The sequence below is a fragment of the Neoarius graeffei genome, chromosome 10 (genome assembly GCF_027579695.1).
Source record: "Neoarius graeffei isolate fNeoGra1 chromosome 10, fNeoGra1.pri, whole genome shotgun sequence".
Lineage (NCBI taxonomy): Eukaryota > Metazoa > Chordata > Actinopteri > Siluriformes > Ariidae > Neoarius > Neoarius graeffei.
In genome coordinates this window covers 19,969,810-19,993,846 of record NC_083578.1, presented here as the reverse complement: position 1 = coordinate 19,993,846, position 24,037 = coordinate 19,969,810, and the positions used below count along the sequence as shown (strand labels likewise).

At 41.5% G+C, this 24,037-nt stretch overlaps 1 protein-coding gene across 7 annotated transcripts in view; it reads right to left on the bottom strand.

Annotated features, from left to right (window-relative positions):
• The window catches only part of wrap73 (WD repeat containing, antisense to TP73), a 40,714-nt gene that overhangs the window by 13,537 nt on the left and 3,140 nt on the right, over positions 1–24,037 (bottom strand). For 2 of the 7 annotated variants that reach the window (XM_060931481.1, XM_060931482.1), the window contains exons 1-8: positions 22,474–22,810; positions 19,600–19,710; positions 19,228–19,380; positions 17,100–17,216; positions 1,839–1,911; positions 1,642–1,745; positions 1,312–1,398; positions 1,037–1,171 (exon numbers count right to left, since the gene is read on the bottom strand). In XM_060931481.1, coding sequence (XP_060787464.1) covers positions 1,037–1,171; positions 1,312–1,398; positions 1,642–1,745; positions 1,839–1,911; positions 17,100–17,216; positions 19,228–19,380; positions 19,600–19,710; positions 22,474–22,674 — 981 coding nt within the window. In that variant the 5' untranslated portion in view covers positions 22,675–22,810. Of the gene's footprint in view, positions 1–1,036; positions 1,172–1,311; positions 1,399–1,641; positions 1,746–1,838; positions 1,912–17,099; positions 17,217–19,227; positions 19,381–19,599; positions 19,711–22,473; positions 22,811–24,037 lie in introns of those variants that run through there. The other 5 variants (XM_060931483.1, XM_060931475.1, XM_060931476.1 and 2 more) reach the window with 5 other exon arrangements.

Below are 24,037 nucleotides of genomic sequence, written 5' to 3'. Positions count from 1 at the left end.
CTGCAGACATCAGAGATATTCATCAAAAGCTCATGTCCATAGATGGCTTCTTTGGGATTGGCTCCATTGTTTAGGAGCCTCGTTTTGGTTAAGAACTGAATTTGACACGTCCAACAGCGCAGAGTGAAGTTGATCACCACAAAATCTTAGGGGTTCGTCAGTAAACGATTGGTCTACACCGGAGGATTTATTGGTCTTCATGGATTTGATGGTGGTCAAGAGTTCTTCTTTGGTAAAATCAGAGGTGTTGATGTCCAGGTTTTCTGATGCTTCTGGAATGTCAAGTGTACCGTCAGCGACAGATCTGATGTTTAAAAGCTCCTCAAAGTACTTTCCCCATTCGTCCAACAGTTCAGCTCTATCAGATGGTAGTTCTCCATTTCTTTTGTTGGCTATTGTTGCAGTGTTTGTGCCAGATTTTCTAGAGATGTTTCTTATGATGGAAAAGAAGGGTCATGGTCAGGACTTAAAAAAAAAAAATCCTTTGATGCAATAACCTGGTCATTCACTGTTTTGTGCACTGCGTGTAGAAATGCTCTTACTTTCACTATTAAACATAGCCAATTTTTTACGATTCAACTTCACCAAATGTTTAAGTGATCTCCAATGACGGTCAGTCAAAACCACATTTCTTCTGCATAGTTGATGGTTCACCACTATCTTACCAGGTTTTAATAATGCGTTAGTGTTTAACCCAATTCCAATAATTTCAGCAATCTCCTTCGTTGTATTCAGGGCAATAATATGATCCTTCTGATACACAGTACCATGTTTTTCACGACCACAGGATCCGTCTTCTAACAGGTTTGTTTAAGAAATGAGAAGCTACTCACTGCATCAGTTAGGTTTAAAAGAATTGTTGCCAGGTGAAACAATCACTGCAGGAATTATCCAATCAAAGGCTCTTAAGCATTTGCTTATTTCAATCCAAAACGGTGACCTTTTTTTGGCCAGGCAGTGTGTATTATCAGCATATACTTATGCCAAACTTAATATCAGCAGCTAAAAGCAAGTTGTATGTTTGTAGAGGTTATACCTTCTCATCATAGCTGCCAATGACCAGAAACTGGCTACTGGGACTCCAGACGACCGATTTAATGCCCAGTGACCATTCATAAGCACTGTAGGTTGACAGCAGACGCCCATCCAGGGAATACAGCAGCATTTTGTACTAGAGGTATATACATGTACAGATATAATGATTTTAAAAAATGACTTTGAGAAGCTTTGTGGAATTTTCACATGTATTCTTAGATGTTTCATTCTTGATCAGTGTGCATATCACATGAATCTTGTGAGATGGACGCTCACCTCAAGACAAGAGTCCCACGCTGCAAGCACACAGCCATTAGGAGACCACTCCACCCCTGCTAGATCCTGGGTTTCTGTTTCAAAATGCTGTAGTGCAGTGCCATGGTATGGTATGTCAAAATCATAGTACTCCCAATTAATAATCATCCGAATAGGACATGTTCGACAGATAATACATAAAGGCTTCATCTAGCCAGTTGCCTTATAATCTTGTCTTTCCAACAGAATCTTTATCCTCAAACTTGCACAGAGAACACCATCTCGGACCCTGAAGCTCCTGAATCTCACAGTAGGGACACTGTACTTGGTTAAGAAAAAGAAAATGCTTACCCTGAGGAGATGCCAGTCATCGCAAACAAATATACTAATGTAATCTTTGCAGTCTCGTCGCTCAGCTAGGGCCATGTAGTGTCCGTCTGCACTGAAGTCCATCCCTAATGATGAGAAGATCGTCTGAGATGTTTGACTGTACACTTCTAAAGCTTTTTCCACTTTGTCTGAGCTACTTTTCAACCTCACACACTCACCTTTCTGGCAGGCTTTAGGGTATTTGATGTAGGAGACAGATTTGTTGCAAAGAGACCAGACTGTGATTCTTAACTGTAAAGATAAAAAGAAAAGGCCACGTTTAACAAGTTAATTTGTATTTGCCAGAAAAGTAATTACGGGATTTGATCTTTTTGTTTACATTTTTTTTGTTATATAGAAAAGGATGTACAAAAGGCACACTGACTTAGTAATACAATTTTCTTTTAATTTTAAATCACTGGATTGTTTTTAATTCCTCCGCCACTAGGTGGTAGAGGTACAGTATTAGGTTTTCAGGTAGTCTGAGTGTCCATCCAAGATTCTCGCTGGTGTGATATCTCAAGAATGAGTGCTTGAATCATTATAGGATTTATATGGCATGATCTTTGCATCCAGAAAATGAACTGATTAGATTTTACAACTGATCCAAAAAGGGTCAAAATCAAATGTCTGAAACAGTTTTTCTACAATAGCTTCCTTCCTGTTTGAAGTATATTTTAAGGGCATCTCATCTCATTATCTCTAGCCGCTTTATCCTGTTCTACAGGGTCTCAGGCAAGCTGGAGCCTATCCCAGCTGACTACGGGCGAAAGGCGGGGTACACCCTGGACAAGTCGCCAGGTCATCACAGGGCTGACACATAGACACAGACAACCATTCACACTCACATTCACACCTACGGTCAATTTAGAGTCACCAGTTAACCTAACCTGCATGTCTTTGGACTGTGGGGGAAACCGGAGCACCCGGAGGAAACCCACACGGACACGGGGAGAACATGCAAACTCCGCACAGAAAGGCCCTCGCCGGCCACGGGGCTTGAACCCGGACCTTCTTGCTGTGAGGCGACAGCGCTAACCACTACACCACCGTGCCGCCATTTTAAGGGCATTTCAGGCAAAAAATTAGTAACGATGGATGAGACTTGTCAGCAGTGGAGACATCCCTGCTGCCACTGTTGGCTTGGATTTATACTTGATTAATACTGATGCACAATGAGGCCAAATTTCAGATGAAGGTGTCCCATCGAGAAAACTTCAAGCCATAACACCCCTAATATAAACATAAGATTTATATTCTTTAAATGGGTTCATTTTTAAATATAGACACATTTTCATACATCGCCAAATGCATGAAATGACTCAACCCTGATATGACCCTCAGCACGTCCCCCCCCCCCCAGTATGAAACTGAATCTGACCAAATAGAAAATGAACCTAAAGCAGTTTCATTCAGATTTGGATGAGACAAATGGCGAAGCAGCTGAAAATGCATCAAATATTAACAATATATGGAACTGATGTGCATGATTGTGTGACCTACACTGTATATTAAAATTACTGTACAAGTCAAAGGTTTGGAAACACCTAAATAAGATTATTAAGTAAAAGACACTTCATGTCTTAGAGTAATGATGGATGTCGTTTCTCTTTACTTAGTTGAGCGGTTCTTGACAATGTGGATTACTACAGTTGTGGAATCCGGCTACTTATTGTATTTTTATTATTTACTGTTTGATCTCAAACACATTAAGAAAGCAAGAAATTGCACTAATTACCTTTTGACGAGGCAGACCTGTTAATTGAAAAGTATTCCAGGTGACTACCTCATGAAGCTGGTTAAGATAATGCCACTAGTGTACAAAGCGTCATCAAGGTAATTTGAAGAAGCTAAATATGTAAAAATGTATATTTAAAAAACACTTTCTTGTTTACCACATACCGTATGGAACATATATGGAATTATTTCATAGTTTTGATGTCTTCAGTATTGTTCTACAATGTAGAAAATAGTCAGAATACAGAAAAACCTATTGATGAGTAGGTGTCTCCAAACTTTTGACTGGTGCTGTATACACTGGGGCAAAAAAGTATTTAGTCAGTCACCAATTGTGCAAGTTCTCCCACTTAAAAAGATGAGAGAGGCCTGTAAATTTATCATAGGTATACTTCAACTATGAGAGACAAAATGAGAAAAAAAATCCAGAAAAATCACATTGTCTGATTTTTAAATAATTTATTTGCAAATTATGGTGGAAAATAAGTATTTGGTCAATAACAAAAGTTCAAATCAATACTTTGTTATATACCCTTTGTTGGCAATGACAGAGGTCAAACGTTTTCTGTAAGTCTTCACAAGGTTTTCACACACTGTTGCTGGTATTTTGGCCCATTCCTCCATGCAGATCTCCTCTAGAGCAGTGGTGTTTTGGGGCTGTCGCTGGCCAACACGGACTTTCAACTCCCTCCAAAGATTTTCTATGGGGTTGAGGTCTGGAGACTGGCTAGGCCACTCCAGGACCTTGAAATGCTTCTTACGAAGCCACTCCTTCGTTGCCCGGGTGGTGTGTTTGGGATCATTGTCATGCTGAAAGACCCAGCCACGTTTCATCTTCAATGCCCTTGCTGATGGAAGGAGGTTTTCACTCAAAATCTCACGATACATGGCCCCATTAATTCTTTCCTTTACACGGATCAGTCGTCCTGGTCCCTTTGCAGAAAAACAGCCCCAAAGCATGATGTTTCCACCCCCATGCTTCACAGTAGGTATGGCGTTCTTTGGATGCAACTCAGCATTCTTTCTCCTCCAAACACGACAAGTTGAGTTGTTACCAAAAAGTTCTATTTTGGTTTCATCTGACCATATGACATTCTCCCAATCCTCTTCTGGATCATCCAAATGCTCTCTAGCAAACTTCAGACGGGCCTGGACATGTACTGGCTTAAGCAGGGGGACACGTCTGGCACTGCAGGATTTGAGTCCCTGGTGGCGTAGTGTGTTACTGATGGTAGCCTTTGTTACTTTGGTCCCAGCTCTCTGCAGGTCATTCACTAGGTCCCCCCGTGTGGTTCTGGGATTTTTGCTCACCGTTCTTGTGATCATTTTGACCCCACGGGGTGAGATCTTGCGTGGAGCCCCAGATCGAGGGAGATTATCAGTGGTCTTGTATGTCTTCCATTTTCTAATAATTGCTCCCACAGTTGATTTCTTCACACCAAGCTGCTTACCTATTGCAGATTCAGTCTTCCCAGCCTGGTGCAGGTGTACAATTTTGTTTCTGGTGTCCTTTGACAGCTCTTTGGTCTTGGCCATAGTGGAGTTTGGAGTGTGACTGTTTGAGGTTGTGGACAGGTGTCTTTTATACTGATAACGAGTTCAAACAGGTGCCATTAATCCAGGTAACGAGTGGAGGACAGAGGAGCCTCTTAAAGAAGTTGTTACAGGTCTGTGAGAGCCAGAAATCTTGCTTGTTTGTAGGTGACCAAATACTTATTTTACCGAGGAATTTACCAATTAATTCATTAAAAATCCTACAGTGTGATTTCCTGGATTCTTTCCCCCCATTCTGTCTCTCATAGTTGAAGTGTACCTATGATGAAAATTACAGGCCTCTCTCATCTTTTTAAGTGGGAGAACTTGCACAATTGGTGGCTGACTAAATACTTTTTTGCCCCACTGTATTTGTACAGAAAACCTTGCAGTTACATCCATTAACCACTCTTGCTCTATAGCATTCTTTAAAGGACCTCTACAAGTCTCTGTTGAAAAGGGCGTCAGCCAAATGTCAAGTGTCTATGGAAAATGTAAAGTCTACATGTCCTGTTGGTTGTAATTGAAGCATTAAATCAGGATGAGGTGCCCTATAAAGTAGAAAGCACTCACACACTCTTACAAGCTAGTTTTTTTATCTACTGTGAACTGATTACAGAACTAAACGTTTTTCCTTTCCTTTTTCGAAGAGTTCATATCAACACATGAAAGCAGTACAAAGCTACCAGACGTGCCAAAGCCACTGTGCAGCCTTATGAGTTAAATTTCTTCATGGAAAACTCCTCTAAAGCCTTCTCTCTTCCTGAAACATGCATAATAAACATGACACTCACTAACACATCAGAAATTTAGCCCTACAATGGAGGATGCGCTCCCTGCTGTGTCCTCTACCATGTCCTCTGGTGAACTCAAGGTCTAGAAGGACACCTGAGGTGTATCAGCTGCTCCCTCTCTCGTGGCTATCTGTCTTCAGCCCTTGAACAGATTGAGCAAAGGCCTACAGCTGCATCAGACATCTCCGTTCTATCAAAACCAGCATCGACACAGGGTCATCACTTTAAGCGCTGCCGCCTCTCATCACGTCTGCGACACCGAGTGGGTTATTGGGGGGTCTGGTGTGAAAGGGAGAGAGGCCCAGCATAGCTGAAATCTAAAACTCTAGGACAGTGGAGAGGAAGGTGGGAGATGATTCTCAGTGTCGCAATGCATGCTGGAGGCCGGAGGAGCTGGTGAGGCTAGTGCGTTCATGCGTTCAGTGAGCCAGCCAAGGCAGACACGTGTCACCACCATGTCTGAAACCACAGGGGAATATTCAGCACCGTAACAGCTGCAGCTCCCTGTACTGCCATAAGAAAACAACAGAATCATATTGAAGGCTGGTTTAAAAAAAAAAACACAACCCAACATTATCTATGACTTCAAATGCAAGACCCAAGTACATGGTCAACTTAAAATGGGTGAAAGAGTGAAACACTAACATTTACAGTGCAAAAAACAATACACAGAATTCAACTAAAAAAACATTTACAGAATACACCGTAGAATCTATTTGGAAATGAAATGAATCAATATGATTCACACTGGGAAAGCCCCTTTGTATGCAAGACGCTGCAGTGGCATTTCCAAGAATCTTTACATAGACCTGCCTGTCAGCAAAGGATTAAGCCAGGGCATTCCACATCAGAAAACATCTTTAAAATGATACAGTGCCAATGCTCCTGTTACAGATTTGATTCTCACTTGTATCCGATACAGCCGGACAGATATGCTAAGGGGGCAGGAGATGCCACCCCTGCCAGCCCGGGGATTTTGGGCCATGGCTAATGCTCAGCATTTTGACTGCGAGCTATTAGAAAACTGAGACCGTAAGCAAACTCGGTAGTTTAATGATGGCACAAGCATTGTTGGTAAGATCCCAAATAATGTGGCATCATTTGAAAGGTATACTATTCACCAGTGCCCTTGGGTTTCTTCTTTCAAGAGCCTCTTACAACACTCCGCAAACACTTGGATTACTCGGACAAAGTGTTAGTTAGCTTGTAATCGGGGTGCCTCCAAGCTGAGCCAGAGCTGCTCCATAAAAAACGATCCAGTTCCAGCAACAAGAGAAACAACAGAATAAATATCCAATATAAAACACTTCAGGGAAAATAATTGTTCCAAGTTCATGGACTTAAAGTCCATGAACTTGGAACAATTATTTTCCCTGAAATGTTTTATATATAAAACATTTCATTTTTTTGCCCCCTCCCCCGAAACTGTTCCTTTTGGGCCAAACACACACCGTGTCAAGTTTCATTGGAAAATATTAAGGTTTAGAGGTTGCTCAATTGATCAGAACTTATCCTGTATAGTATACTGGTCGGCAGCTGTCCATCACTAGTGATTGATGACCGCTTCATTTGGATGCGCAGATGGGCTGCGAGGCCCGCACCAGAGCGACAGAACCGTTTGCAGCGGCGGCATGAACGGCCCACCCGAGCTGCAGTGGAATATCTGGGCTCGTGAGCTCTCGTATACTATTCTCCTCTCTGAACAAAGTACTTTGCCCCATCGTGTTGTCTCTCTGGACTTCCAGACCTGATGCCAAGTGGTGCACAAAAGTGCCACAGACCTGATGGGTATGGAAGTTGCCCCGTAGTGACAACTGACTTGCTGAGTGATGCCATCCATTGGCCATTTGAATAGCTCTTCCACATGCCATCTGGTGGTGTGCCATTGACCCTGTTTGGTTCATCTGCCATGCTGCACTGAAAAGCGCCCTGCTGCCAGTGCCTTATTGGTGATGTGCTATTTAACCCATAGCTGGAACCCAGGCAGGTGCTACCACTCCGGGTCAGAGCAGACCTGGGAGCAATGGCGATTAAGGGGAAACTCCACTTTCCCCCAATACTCAAGTCCTCCCGGACCCAAGACTCGCCACCGGTTGCAGTTTAAAGTCATACCCAGGACTATGTACAGTATACAACCCCGATTCCAAAAAAGTTGGGACAAAGTACAAATTGTAAATAAAAATGGAATGCAATAATTTACAAATCTCAAAAACTGATAGTATTCACAATAGAACACAGACAACATATCAAATGTCAAAAGTGAAACATTTTGAAATTTCATGCCAAATATTGGCTCATTTGAATTTTCATGACAGCAACACATCTCAAAAAAGTTGGGACAGGGGCAATAAGAGGCTGGAAAAGTTAAAGGTACAAAAAAGGAACAGCTGGAGGACCAAATTGCAACTCATTAGGTCAATTGGCAATAGGTCATTAACATGACTGGGTATAAAAAGAGCATCTTGGAGTGGCAGCAGCTCTCAGAAGTAAAGATGGGAAGAGGATCACCAATCCCCCTAATTCTGCGCCAACAAATAGTGGAGCAATATCAGAAAGGAGTTTGACAGTGTAAAATTGCAAAGAGTTTGAACACATCATCATCTACAGTGCATAATATCTTCAAAAGATTCATAGAATCTGGAAGAATCTCTGTGCATAAAGGTCAAGGCCGGAAAACCATACTGGGTGCCTGTGATCTTCGGGCCCTTAGACGGCACTGCATCACATACAGGCATGCTTCTGTATTGGAAATCACAAAATGGGCTCAGGAATATTTCCAGAGAACATTATCTGTGAACACAATTCACCGTGCCATCCGCCGTTGCCAGCTAAAACCCTATAGTTCAAAGAAGAAGCTGTATCTAAACATGATCCAGAAGCGCAGACGTCTTCTCTGGGCCAAGGCTCAGTTTAAATGGACTGTGGCAAAGTGGAAAACTGTTCTGTGGTCAGACGAATCAAAATTTGAAGTTCTTTATGGAAATCAGGGACGCCGTGTCATTCGGACTAAAGAGGAGAAGGACGACCCGAGTTATCAGCACTCAGTTCAGAAGCCTGCATCTCTGATGGTATGGGGTTGCATTAGTGCGTGTGGCATGGGCAGCTTACACATCTGGAAAGACACAATCAATGCTGAAAGGTATATCCAGGTTCTAGAGCAACATATGCTCCCATCCAGACGACGTCTCTTTCAGGGAAGACCTTGCATTTTCCAACATGACAATGCCAAACCACATACTGCATCAATTACAGCATCATGGCTGCGTAGAAGAAGGGTCCGGGTACTGAACTGGCCAGCCTGCAGTCCAGATATTTTACCCATAGAAAACATTTGGCGCATCATAAAACGGAAGATACGACAAAAAAAGACCTAAGACAGTTGAGCAACTAGAATCCTACATTAGACAAGAATGGGTTAACATTCCTATCCCTAAACTTGAGCAACTTGTCTCCTCAGTCCCCAGACGTTTACAGACTGTTGTAAAGAGAAAAGGGGATGTCTCACAGTGGTAAACATGGCCTTGTCCCAACTTTGAGATGTGTTGTCATGAAATTTAAAAATCACCTAATTTTTCTCTTTAAATGATACATTTTCTCAGTTTAAACATTTGATATGTCATCTATGTTCTATCCTGAATAAAATATGGAATTTTGAAACTTCCAGATCATTGCATTCCGCTTTTATTTACAATTTGTACTTTGTCCCAACTTTTTTGGAATCGGGGTTATACTACATGCAATATAAACAATATATTTCAGATGGATCATCTCCCTTTTATCAACAATAATTGTGTTCTCTTCATTTCTGATATTATTAGGGAGGTGTCAGAACATTAAAAAAATCAAATTTGCAAAATTAAGGACCACCCTAAGATCGAGGCTGATATTTTTCATGATATATTTCACTATTCATCACATGACTGGGACAGGCCAGGAAAGTCAATGGGAGTGAGCAGGATGGTAATTGTAATAATACGTATACAGTGCTCAGCGTAAATGAGTACACCCTCTTTGAAAAGTAACATTTTAAACAACATCTCAATGAACACAATTTCCAAAATGTTGACAAGACAAAGTTTAATAAAACATCTGCTTAACTTACAATATGAAAGTAAGGTTAATAATATCACTTGGATTAGATATTTTTTTCAGTTTTATTCAAATTAGGGTGGTGCAAAAATGAGTACACCCCACAACAAAAACTACTACATCTAGTACTTTGTATGGCCTCCATGATTTTTAATGACAGCACCAAGTCTTCTAGGCATGGAATGAACGAGTTGGCGACATTTTGCAACATCAATCTTTTTCCATTCTTCAACAATGACCTCTTTTAGTGACTGGATGCTGGATGGAGAGTGATGCTCAACTGGTCTCTTCAGAATTCCTCAAAGAAAATAATTTCTTTACACAACAAAGGTGAAGGCTACAAGATCATCAGCAAAGCTTTACTTATCAGTCAGAATACTGTAGCAAAAGTGGTACAAAAATTTAAGAAAGATGGAACTGCAACCATCTCACAGAGACGTCCAGGTCGTCCATGGAAGTTAACGCCTCTACAGGAGCGTCTTCTGATGAGAAGGGTTGAAGAAAATCGGCATGCAAGTTCACTGCAGTTATCTAAAGAAACAGAAAGCCAAACTGGGGTGACTATTTCCCGTCACACAATACGGCGTACGCTGCAGAGGAATGGCATGCATGAATGCCGTCCACGAAAGAAGCCTCTCCTAAAGCCCAGGCACAAAAAAGCCCACCTAGAATTTGCCAAGGCCCATGCTGACAAAGATGAAGACTACTGGGATGCTATACTCTGGAGTGATGAGACCAAGATAAGTGTTTTTGGAACTGATTGCTTCAAAACTGTATGGTGTCACAAAGGTGAGGAATACAAAGAAAACTGCACGGTGCCTACAGTGAAACATGGTGGTGGCAGTGTCCTTATGTGGGGCTGCATGAGTGCTGCTGGTGTCGGGGAGCTGCATTTCATTGATGGCATCATGAGTTCACAGATGTATTGCTCTATACTGAAAGAGAAGATGCTACCATCACTCCGTGCCCTTGGTCGTCGTGCACTTTTCCAAGATGACTAAACGCACATCTAAGGCCACTGTTGGATTTCTGAAGAAGAACAGGGTGAAAGTGATTCAGTGGCCAAGTATGTCTCCTGATCTGAACCAAATCGAACACCTATGGGGAATTCTGAAGAGACAAGTTGAGCATCACTCTCCATCCAGCATCCAGTCACTAAAAGAGGTCATTGCTGAAGAATGGAAAAAGATTGATGTTGCAAAATGTCGCCAACTTGTTCATTCCATGCCTAGAAGACTTGGTGCTGTCATATCTGTGAAGAATCTCAGTCATTCAGGTACATAGTAATCTGTGATTGGTAGAAGAGAGCAACTGGACTTGCTTGAAGATTCTTGAAAACATTTCGCCTCTCATCCGAAAGGCTTCCTCAGTTCTGTCTGACTAATAGGGAGTATCAAGCATTTATCCTCTTTCTGGAAGTCCTCTCATACTCCCGCACCAGTCGAAGGGATCTCATCCCAAAGTGCATAGAAACATATCTGTGAAGAATCTCAGTCATCCAGGTACATAGTAATCTGTGATTGGTAGAAGAGAGCAATTGGACTTGCTTGAAGATTCTTGAAAACATTTCGCCTCTCATCCGAAAGGCTTCCTCAGTTCTGTCTGACTAATAGGGAGTATCAAGCATAGAGGATAAATGCTTGATACTCCCTATTAGTCAGACAGAACTGAGGAAGCCTTTCGGATGAGAGGCGAAACGTTTTCAAGAATCTTCAAGCAAGTCCAGTTGCTCTCTTCTACCAATCACAGATTACTTGGTGCCGTGACGTCATTAAAAATCATGGAGGCCATACAAAGTACTAGATGTAGTAGTTTTTGTTGTGGGGTGTGCTCATTTTTGCACCACCCTAATTTGAGTAAAACTGAAATGTGTAATCCAAGTTATATTATTAACCTTACTTTCATGTTATAAGTTAAACAGATGTTATATTAAACTTTGTCTTGTCAACATTTTGGAAATTGTTTGTGTTCATTGAGATACTGTTTAAAATGTTACTTTTCAAAGAGGGTGTACTCATTTACGCTCAGCACTGTATATGCAGTTCTAATAAACACTATTTTCTTTATTTTGAACATTGGGAAAGGCCAGGAATTTTTTTTTTTTATTCCATTATGGTACTGGGATGGGACAGAAGAGGAAATTCACTCCCATGTCACCCCCTAGTTCCAGAGGAGTTATCCGTGAGTGTCATGTTAAACCATGGTATTGGTGTGAGTTGTCACAAGTGCACCCTCTGTGATTTGTTGCCGTGGGAACTGCAGTGCAAATGTTTTTATTTTTTTCCAGTTCTCCTTTACTTCTTTTATGTCTCATGCTCACCTGCACTTCATTTCCCAGTTTTCATGTCCTCTCCATTTTCCTGAGTGTTTAGGTCAAATTAACGCAAGTCCGTCTTTAAAAGCAACACCGCAGCATCGCCCATTTTTGGCTTTATATTCTGCAAGGCATATTGTGATCACGATATGAACAAAAATATGCATGGAAATCATGGTGTGGTGTGATTACAAATTACTGTCATGGGAGGCTCCTTTGATTAAATGTTAAATGTCATTTCACCATGTCAATGGTTATACACTACCGTTCAAAAGTTTGGGGTCACCCAGACAATTTTGTGTTTTCCATGAAAAAGTCACACTTTTATTTACCACCATAAGTTGTAAAATGAATAGAAAATATAGTCAAGACATTTTTCTGGCCATTTTGAGCATTTAATCAACCCCACAAATGTGAAAAAACTCAATCTGCTCAAAGGAAGGTCAGTTTTATAGCTTCTCTAAAGAGCTCAACTGTTTTCAGCTGTGCTAACATGATTGTACAAGGGTTTTCTAATCATCCATTAGCCTTCTGAGGCAATGAGCAAACACACTGTACCATTAGAACACTGGAGTGAGAGTTGCTGGAAATGGGCCTCTATACACCTATGGAGATATTGCACCAAAAACCAGACATTTGCAGCTAGAATAGTCATTTAGCACATTAGCAATGTATAGAGTGGATTTCTGATTAGTTTAAAGTGATCTTCATTGAAAAGAACAGTGCTTTTCTTTCAAAAATAAGGACATTTCAAAGTGACCCCAAACTTTTGAATGGTAGTGTACATATTTCTTTGTTAAATTATAAGTTTTTAATTAATTATTATTTATTGTGTATTTAAGATCGCCCACTATAAAAGTTGCTCCGAATGAGCTGTTACTATAGAAACAACATATTAGAACAAGAACATTAATGTAACCCCATGATTTGAATTAGTCAGCATTATTGTCAGAGCTGTGCTGTTATAGAAAATTCAACACCTTCTGACCAATCAGAATTAAAAAAATAAATAAATTCAGGAGCGCGTACAAAACCCATATCATTCAGCCTTCACATGCATACAAGTCATTTGCTTTTAAGATCTGTCATAAATTAAAATTTTGGCCTCTGCAAGAGGTATATCAGCAGCGGTACATCCATTTAAAGGTCCTGACTGCAAAGTCATCTGAAATTTTTTTATTGTGCATGGCATTTTCCTATGTCTCGCAAGAACAATATGTGGACAAGATGTGATCGTTTTGATGCATTGAGGGTTGCTTTCCTCTGTTTTGGGACCGTTTTCCTACTTCTTGAGGTAAACAGTATGGCCCTACGGAAACAGCCGAACGCGAGGAGCTTTAACTAATTAGCATAACTGTGGATCTGCCACACCAAGGTGTCGACATGCGGAAAACATCGCGTCTCTGCATCGACCTCGGAGCGTTTTGAGTCGCAGGGATGTAATTTGTGGTTGACATTCGCGAACAGATCCGTGAAACAAAAGATTTTTCTCTGTTACTGCTTTTGTGTTCTCATTTCTGTCTCTGTAAGATCAAAACATTAGGTGTATCTCTCCATACTCGCTACCGTGGAGTCCAGCCCATGGATTCTAAGGCTAAGATAGCTAAGCGCTAGCTCGAATGATTTAGTTATCTGTCCAGAAAAACGACGTCATCTAAACTTGCTCCATCTTGCAGTTGCACTCACTAGGCAAGCTTTCCTTTTCTTTTAGCTGGCAGGAGAGCGAAGTCCACCATGTTTGCTCATGCTGACTTGTTTTGGTTAAAAGTAGGTCAAACAAACATGCCCCACGGTGGTCACGTGATGATATTGCTCACTTGCTTCGGCAATCTCCAGAAACGTAAAACGCAGGATGCATTTTACTCATAACATAGTGTGTGTGTGTGTGTGTGTGTGCGCAGCAGCGAAACATCTCAAAACTCCAACAGCAATAGAGATAGAACAGTTTGCCCAGAATACAACTTTGCATTCAGAACCTTTAATGACTGCCTGCTTTATAAACCCTCAGCATTCACACAAACGCAGTCACCTCAATGCGCTCACAAAACTTACTTTCACTGTAACTATCACTTTTCAAATCAGATGTGTCACTGAGTCACAATTCTGTTACAGTGGGGCAAAAAAGTATTTAGTCAGCCACCAATTGTGCAAGTTCTCCCACTTAAAAAGATGAGAGAGGCCTGTAATTTTCATCATAGGTACACTTCAACTATGAGAGACAGAATGGGGGGAAAGAATCCAGGAAATCACATTGTAGGATTTTTAATGAATTAATTGGTAAATTCCTCGGTAAAATAAGTATTTGGTCACCTACAAACAAGCAAGATTTCTGGCTCTCACAGACCTGTAACAACTTCTTTAAGAGGCTCCTCTGTCCTCCACTCGTTACCTGGATTAATGGCACCTGTTTGAACTCGTTATCAGTATAAAAGACACCTGTCCACAACCTCAAACAGTCACACTCCAAACTCCACTATGGCCAAGACCAAAGAGCTGTCAAAGGACACCAGAAACAAAACTGTAGACCTGCACCAGGCTGGGAAGACTGAATCTGCAATAGGTAAGCAGCTTGGTGTGAAGAAATCAACTGTGGGAGCAATTATTAGAAAATGGAAGACATACAAAACCACTGATAATCTCCCTCGATCTGGGGCTCCACGCAAGATCTCACCCCGTGGGGTCAAAATGATCACAAGAACGGTGAGCAAAAATCCCAGAACCACACGGGGGGACCTAGTGAATGACCTGCAGAGAGCTGGGACCAAAGTAACAAAGGCTACCATCAGTAACACACTACGCCGCCAGGGACTCAAATCCTGCAGTGCCAGACGTGTCCCCCTGCTTAAGCCAGTACATGTCCAGGCCCGTCTGAAGTTTGCTAGAGAGCATTTGGATGATCCAGAAGAGGATTGGGAGAATGTCATATGGTCAGATGAAACCAAAATAGAACTTTTTGGTAACAACTCAACTTGTCGTGTTTGGAGGAGAAAGAATGCTGAGTTGCATCCAAAGAACACCATACCTACTGTGAAGCATGGGGGTGGAAACATCATGCTTTGGGGCTGTTTTTCTGCAAAGGGACCAGGACGACTGATCCGTGTAAAGGAAAGAATGAATGGGGCCATGTATCGTGAGATTTTGAGTGAAAACCTCCTTCCATCAGCAAGGGCATTGAAGATGAAACGTGGCTGGGTCTTTCAGCATGACAATGATCCCAAACACATGGCCTGGGCAATGAAGGAGTGGCTTCGTAAGAAGCATTTCAAGGTCCTGGAGTGGCCTAGCCAGTCTCCAGATCTCAACCCCGTAGAAAATCTTTGGAGGGAGTTGAAAGTCCGTGTTGGCCAGCGACAACCCCAAAACATCACTGCTGTAGAGGAGATCTGCATGGAGGAATGGGCCAAAATACCAGCAACAGTGTGTGAAAACCTTGTGAAGACTTACAGAAAACGTTTGACCTCTGTCACTGCCAACACAAAGTATTGAGATGAACTTTTGTTATTGACCAAATACTTATTTTCCACCATAATTTGCAAATAAATTCTTTAAAAATCAGACAATGTGATTTTTCTGGATTTTTTTTCTCATTTTGTCTCTCATAGTTGAAGTGTACCGATGATGAAAATCACAGGCCTCTCTCATGTTTTTAAGTGGGAGAACTTGCACAATTGGTGACTGACTAAATACTTTTTTGCCCCATTGTATCCATAAACACACGCACCCTCATCTGTCTGATGGGGTAAAAGAAAAAAAAAAACAAAAACAAAAAAACACTGCCTGCAGTAACACCACACAGCTGTTGCCAAACAACTTAGCATCCTGTTTATGACCGTCATGAAACCAAAGTCCCAACATGTAAACCACCTTATAACCCAACCTTAACGAATTCTTGTCTAATGTGACATCAGCTGAAGCCTAATGCCAGCGACTGAACTCTTAACCTCTCACCTATGAGCAAACGCTGCTCATGATGGAGCTTTACTAAACCTGCCTGCCTTCGAGACTCACCATCCTCCGTCATACATATATTACATTAACCTACATGGAGACATGGTAGAAAATCAACACTACTCACTTCACCATCCAACAGTAAACTGTTGCATCGGAGTGAAATGGAAAGACAAAGTCTGAATTTTGACTGTTACTGAGTGGGAGAGAAACTGAGAATGGCACAGACACCGAGCTCCGTGCCCCCTCTTTCATTCCCAGACACAGCTGCTCTCTGTCTCAGCACCTGTCAGTGACTCTTGGAGTCGAGTTCAGGCAGCAGGCATCTCCTGCTCTGGCACTTGGCCCACGTGTAATCCTAACAGGCAGAGTTAGCGGGATGTGGAGTGATCCATATGTAGTTCTACATTGTCCTGAGTGGAACAATTGCCTGGCCGTTTCAGAAACACCTCTGGATCAGGATATAATGTACTTCCCACATCCACAGTAGTTAAGCATGTGTGAATTCATGGAACAACTAAACCAGTAGGCAAACTAACAAATTTATGAAGGATTTTCGATAAGTTTGGAGGTTATCACAAGACAAGCTTCGGTTTCTAAATTTGTATTTCAAAGCCAAGTATTATAAACTGCATAACAATGGACCAAAGCACTGCTATACGGAGCGACATCTTTTGATGAAAATTAAAGGCCTGAGCCAATTTGTTTCTGATTCATTCAATCCAGACAGCATTATTCCCCCCAGGAATTTGTAAAGGAATGGGAACGCTTACACACACAACCCTCATGGTAATTGTACGACACCAGTAACCCCAATAAACGATCCCTCCCTGGTTTTTCCCCTCATTGACTTGACTGTAAAGTGAACAGGCGCTGGACATAGCTCAGCGCTCTATGTTAGATGGTTATTTGAGGTCTGAAGCCAGCCCTGTTCCACCCGACAGCCTACTATTTTCAGGTCCTCGGTTACGAGGCAGCGACAGTTGACATGGCACAGGTTCGACTCCTCCTGACTTCACACTTACGTGAAACTCGGTGGTGTTGAGTATGTGACGTCCGTCTGGACTCCAGCGTGAGGAGACTAGTCCGATCGAGCCTTCGTCTATTTTACAGCGCCAGTCTGGCTGCTCCAGAGACCACACCTGCGAGAGACAGAGAGAGGAAAACAAACAAACAAAAATAAAAAAAAAAAACACACACACACACAGGGAACGTGCACACCATCACCATCAGCTTCTGTTCCACCTGTCCTCCTAAGTCTGGGAAAAAATGAAAGACTGGCGCTGGCTTCCATTAGAAAGGTAAGACTTTTTTTTCCACACATTCTTTTGAAACGCGATTATAGACAAGGATATCCATCCTTGAATATTCATCGATAAAGACGTTATTGCTTGAAATCATTTTGCAGAGTTTTATGAATTAGGCAAGGCAGCATTCCTTCATGATATTGTCACACTAACGGCATGCACTTCCAGGAAACAAACTTAATTATACAACCCCGATTCCAAAAAAGTTGGGACAAAGTACAAATTGTAAATAAAAACGGAATGCAATGATGTGGAAGTTTCAAAATTCCATATTTTATTCAGAATAGAACATGGATGACATATCAAATGTTTAAACTGAGAAAAAGTATCATTTAAAGAGAGAAATTAGGTGATTTTAAATTTCATAACAACACATCTCAAAAAAGTTGGGACAAGGCCATGTTTCCTACTGTGAGACATCCCCTTTTCTCTTTACAACAGTCTGTAAACGTCTGGGGACTGAGGAGACAAGTTGCTCAAGTTTAGGGATAGGAATGTTAACCCATTCTTGTCTAATGTAGGATTCTAGTTGCTCAACTGTCTTAGGTCTTTTTTGTCGTATCTTCCGTTTTATGATGCGCCAAATGTTTTCTATGGGTGAAAGATCTGGACTGCAGGCTGGCCAGTTCAGTACCCGGACCCTTCTTCTATACAGCCATGATGCTGTAATTGATGCAGTATGTGGTTTGGCATTGTCATGTTGGAAAATGCAAGGTCTTCCCTGAAAGAGATGTCGTCTGGATGGGAGCATATGTTGCTCTAGAACCTGGATATACCTTTCAGCACTGATGGTGTCTTTCCAGATGTGTAAGCTGCCCATGCCACACGCACTAATGCAACCCCATACCATCAGAGATGCAGGCTTCTGAACTGAGCGCTGATAACAACTCGGGTCGTCCTTCTCCTGTTTAGTCCGAATGACACGGCGTCCCTGATTTCCATAAAGAACTTCAAATTTTGATTCGTCTGACCACAGAACAGTTTTCCACTTTGCCACAGTCCATTTTAAATGAGCCTTGGCCCAGAGAAGACGTCTGCGCTTCTGGATCGTGTTTAGATACGGCTTCTTCTTTGAACTATAGAGTTTTAGCTGGCAACGGCAGATGGCACGGTGAATTGTGTTCACAAATAATGTTCTCTGGAAATATTCCTGAGCCCATTTTGTGATTTCCAATACAGAAGCATGCCTGTATGTGATGCAGTGCCGTCTAAGGGCCTGAAGATCACGGGCACCCAGTATGGTTTTCCGGCCTTGACCCATACGCACAGAGATTCTTCCAGATTCTCTGAATCTTTTGATGATATTATGCACTGTAGATGATGATATGTTCAAACTCTTTGCAATTTTACACTGTCGAACTCCTTTCTGATATTGCTCCACTATTTGTCGGCGCAGAATTAGGGGGATTGGTGATCCTCTTCCCATCTTTACTTCTGAGAGCTGCTGCCACTCCAAGATGCTCTTTTTATACCCAGTCATGTTAATGACCTATTGCCAATTGACCTAATGAGTTGCAATTTGGTCCTCCAGCTGTTCCTTTTTTGTACCTTTAACTTTTCCAGCCTCTTATTGCCCCTGTCCCAACTTTTTTGAGATGTGTTGCTGTCATGAAATTTCAAATGAGCCAATGTTTGGCATGAAATTTCAAAATGTCTCACTTTCGACATCTGATATGTTGTCTATGTTCTATTGTGAATACAATATCAGTTTTTGAGATTTGTAAATTATTGCATTTCGTTTTTATTTACAATTTGTACTTTGTCCCAACTTTTTTGAAATCAGGGTTGTACCCCAACCTAATTAGCGCTGACTCTCAGAAACGGGACGAATAAGTTCTCCGGGTACCTGTACAAGCCCTCTTTTGTACATAGCACAGAGGATGAAGAGGGAGTCTGAAGACCACTCCATGTGTGCCACCTGGTCCAGACAGGTGTAAAGCTGTAAAATCTGCAGAGTCTTGACATCCCGCACTACCAGGCGATACTGAACACAAGTGGCCTAGGAGACACGAGGGGTTAGTTAGGAGGTAAAACGATATCTATAACTCATACTGAAAAGAGAAACAAAAGCACTGTTCAGCATATATTATTCAAGGCCTCTGTACAATTTAGATTTATATAGCAGAGATTGAGGTTTCGTTAAAGATGGTTAGTGTTATAATTTCCATGAGGAGATAGTTACGACACCTATATCAAATGCTGAGATTTGATTCCATACCAAATACTTTCCATCAGGGGAGAGTTTGCACAGCTGGTTGGATTGCTTCAGGAGCTCAGAGAAATTCATGCCAGAGCACGAAAGGTGAATGCGAGGAAGAGCCTTCTGCTGCTGGGAGTTAAGATGCACATCAGTTATAAAGATTTTTCATCAACTACACAGATTAACAGAAATACTTAACACTGTGTTCTGACTTTATCCATACAGTTAAGTGAAAAAGTTCCCAAAGTCTGAAAACAAAATAAATTTATTTTAGCCAACAAGACTTGGAGTGGGACTTGTTTTGAAGATGTTCCTTCATTATCACAAGTTACACCAATGGTCAAATCATACACGCTTCGGAATATTAGTTTAAAAATATTCTAAATTGTAAATTGAAAGTTTACGTCACACTTTCTAAATGTGATATACTGTAAATTACCCAATAACTTGTGTGCACACGAATTGCCTTCAGAACCGCCTCCAATGACTGTTTGTATCCTCTGAGCGGATTATTCAACCCGTTTTTTTTCTTCAAAAATATCTGCTAAATCTCATACACCGCCTTCTTTTCTTAGGTCCCGAGACCAAAAGCGTCAAGGCAAAAGTTTGACCTCTTTCTTAAAGGAACAGTCCACCGTACTTCTATAATGAAATATGTTCTTCTCTGAATTGAGACGAGCTGATCCGTACCTCTCCGAGCTTTGTGCGACCTCCCAGTCAGTCAGACGCGCTGTTACTCCTGTTAGCAATGTAGCTAGGCTCAGCATGGCCAATGGTATTTTTGGGGGCTGTAGTTAGATGCGACCAAACTCTTCCATGTTTTTCCTGTTTACATAGGTTTATATGACCAGTGACATGAAACAAGTTCAGTTACACAAATTGAAACGTGGCGATTTTCTATGCTATGGAAAGTCCGCACTATAATGACAGGCATACTAACACCTTCTGCACGCTTCGGCAGCACATTGATACCTTCACTCCTGTTTTTTTTTTTCTCTCCCCCGCCCCCCCTAACTTCCATCAATACAACCAACGTGACGGGGGCGGGGGAGAGGGGGGAGAGGGGGAAAACAGGAGTGAAGGTATCAATGCGCTGTCGAAGCGCGCAGAAGGTGTTAGTACGCCTGTCATTATAGTGCAGACTTTCCATAGCATAGAAAATCGCCACGTTTCAATTTGTGTAACTGAACTTGTTTCATATCACTGGTCACATAAACCTATGTAAACAGGAAAAACGCGGAAGAGTTTGGTCGTATCTAACTACAGCCCCAAAAAATACCATTGGCCATGCTGAGCCTAGCTACATTGCTAACAGGAGTGACAGCGCGTCTGACTGACTGGGAGGTCGCACAAAGCTCAGAGAGGTACAGATCAGCTCGTCTCAATTCAGAGAAGAACATATTTCATTATGGAAGTTCGGTGGACTGTTCCTTTAAGGTTCTTTTCTACTAATTTTGTGTTACTGTCTTGCTGCACCACACAGATTTTTTTTTTTTGTAGATAAATTGTGGTAAAATTTCATTTTTCCATCCAGAACCCATGGGGGATGCAAACTTTCATATGCCCCCTTTGTGGAACAGTTGCCAGAACAGCAGTGCATTTGTTATAATAACTTGTATCAAGCACATGATGGCGCCACTCCAACTTTACCAAGCCCAAATCAACCCCCTATTGAATAATATAATATATTAATACTCATTTAGACAAACAATAAGACGTTTATGTTATACACAGAACAGGTATGTTTAAACATCCATGTCTGCTTCTATAATTAACTTTAATTAATAGCTTTAAATGCCTCATGTTCCTTCTTATTTTACTCAATAAACATGGTTTTAATGTCACACGTTACCTACACTGAGAAAAAAATACAATACAATAGAAGCACACTGATTTCATTCACTGACGGTCATTGATATTTTTTATTTCTTTTTTCATTGCACGGCATTGCTGACTCACCAAACTCACCCACTGTTTCGGAGAAGGGCTGACAGACCATACAACAAGGTTACGTCAACATCATCATAAATCACAAAAGGATACACTTCGGATAGTTTGCACTTTAGTGGGCGCTGTACTTTACCAAGCCTAGTGGTGTTTGAGCGAATTTAAAGGAACAGTCCACCGAACTTCCATAATGAAATATGCTCTTATCTGAATTGAGACGAGCTGCTCCGTACCTCTCCGAGCTTTGTGCGACCTCCCAGTCAGTCAGACGCGCTGTCACTCCTGTTAGCAATGTAGCTAGGCTCAGCATGGCCAATGGTATTTTTTGGGGCTGTAGTTAGATGCGACCAAACCCTTCCGCGTTTTTCCTGTTTACATAGGTTTATATAACCAGTGACATGAAACAAGTTCAGTTACACAAATTGAAACGTGGCGATTTTCTATGCTATGGAAAGTCCGCACTATAATGACAGGCGTATTAACACCTTCTGCGCACTTCGGCAGCGCATTGATACGGAGCTCAGATATCAATGCGCTGCCAAAGCGCGCAGAAGGTGTTAGTACGCCTGTCATTATAGTGCGGACTTTCCATAGCATAGAAAATCGCTACGTTTCAATTTGTGTAACTGAACTTGTTTCATGTCACTGGTTATATAAACCTATGTAAACAGGAAAAACGCGGAAGGGTTTGGTCGCATCTAACTACAGCCCCAAAAAATACCATTGGCCATGCTGAGCCTAGCTACATTGCTAACAGGAGTGACAGCGCGTCTGACTGCGTCTGACTGACTGGGAGGTCGCGCAAAGCTCGGATAGGTACGGAGCAGCTCGTCTCAATTCAGATAAGAGCATATTTCATTATGGAAGTACGGTGGACTGTTCCTTTAAAAGGGGGTTCGGGGCGGCAGCGCCCATATTATCAGTAATAAATAAAGAAAAGCTTACCTTCATCAAAACTGGTGTTTGTCTGTGCTTTGGGATTGGTTGTTTGAGGGATAGGGTTAGCGTGACTTCACGGATTTTAGCGCTCGCTAAAGTGCAGTAGTCCCTACACTTCTCCTGGACAGCTTGTGTATCGTTATAACATTGATCAACTCCACTGTTACTCAGTTTTTTTTGTTTAGCGCGTTTAACAACAGACTTCATCGCAAAGCACCTTTACAGAAATCCAAACATAGCTTTAGGTCCCTAATGAGCAAAACAGCAGCAAGGAAAAACTCCCTGAGAAGTCATTATCTGTAGCCGCTTACCCTGTCCTACAGGGTCGCAGGCAAGCTGGAGCCTATCCCAGCTGACTATGGGCGAGAGGCGGGGTACACCCTGGACAAGTCGCCAGGTCATCGCAGGGCTGGCACATAGAGACAAACAACCATTCACACCTACGGTCAATTTAGAGCCACCAATTAGCCTAACCTGCATGCCTTTGGACTGTCGGGGAAACCCACGCAGACACGGGGAGGACATGCTGGGCTCGAACCCAGGACCTGTGAGGCGACAGTGCTAACCACTACACCACCATGCCGCCCTCTCCGAGGTCTTAGGAAGAACCAGGCTCAAAAATGAAGCTCGTTCTCTTTTGGGTGATAGTGCGATTATACAGCAAGTCAAACTCATTATGAGTTTACTGTAAAGAGGATGAGTTGCCTGGATTTATGATTACAGCAGCAGGTCAAAACAAGCAGCTGAGTATGTGTTATAAACTAGTTTACAAATTTCCTTCTTATATAAGGGTTGTTTTACAATCAGGGTACGCAAGCTAAAAATCACATTTAACACTTATTATCTTCAATATCAAAAGGCTTGACTAAATAAACTTGGTTGTTTATTGTAGCCCTGTGATAGCTCTATTTACCATGCAAAACAAAAATTTGGTGATAACGTTATTTTTGGTGAATGTATGGCAATATATGTCATATTTAGCAAAATTACTCGTGTCATTTAGAAAAAGTGCTTTTTTGACCACAGGTAGCTCCAAAAGGGATGCACTTAAATCATTCTTTATACCATAAAACAAATATTTGGTTCCATATCATTGGAAACATAGTTAAGTTTTAATGTTGAATGCCAGTAAGTTTTCAGACTATTTTGATCAAATTAGTATGTAATTGTGTCAAAAAAAATGTCCTCTCCGAGACAGCTAATTTTTCAATATAAAATAACACATCTAAAATGATTATTTTCATCCTAAAACGTGGTCAAGATATTGGGACATAAATATTAGAGATAACTAACACAAAGCTTACAGCCTTATATTTAAAAGCACTATGGAAGTAGTGGATTCTGAATTGTAAAAAAAAAAAAAGTCCTCTCCGAGAATCACTTCATTTGTTTCTCAAGATTCAAGATTTTTTTTTAATTTGTCATATACACAATAACAGACACAGCGGTTTATTATTGGGTAATGAAATTCTTATTTTGCAACTGCCCGACCAAACTACGCTTACCAAAATAAAAAGAAATATATATAAAATATGAAATATAAAATATAAAGTGCATACGGAATGCAAAA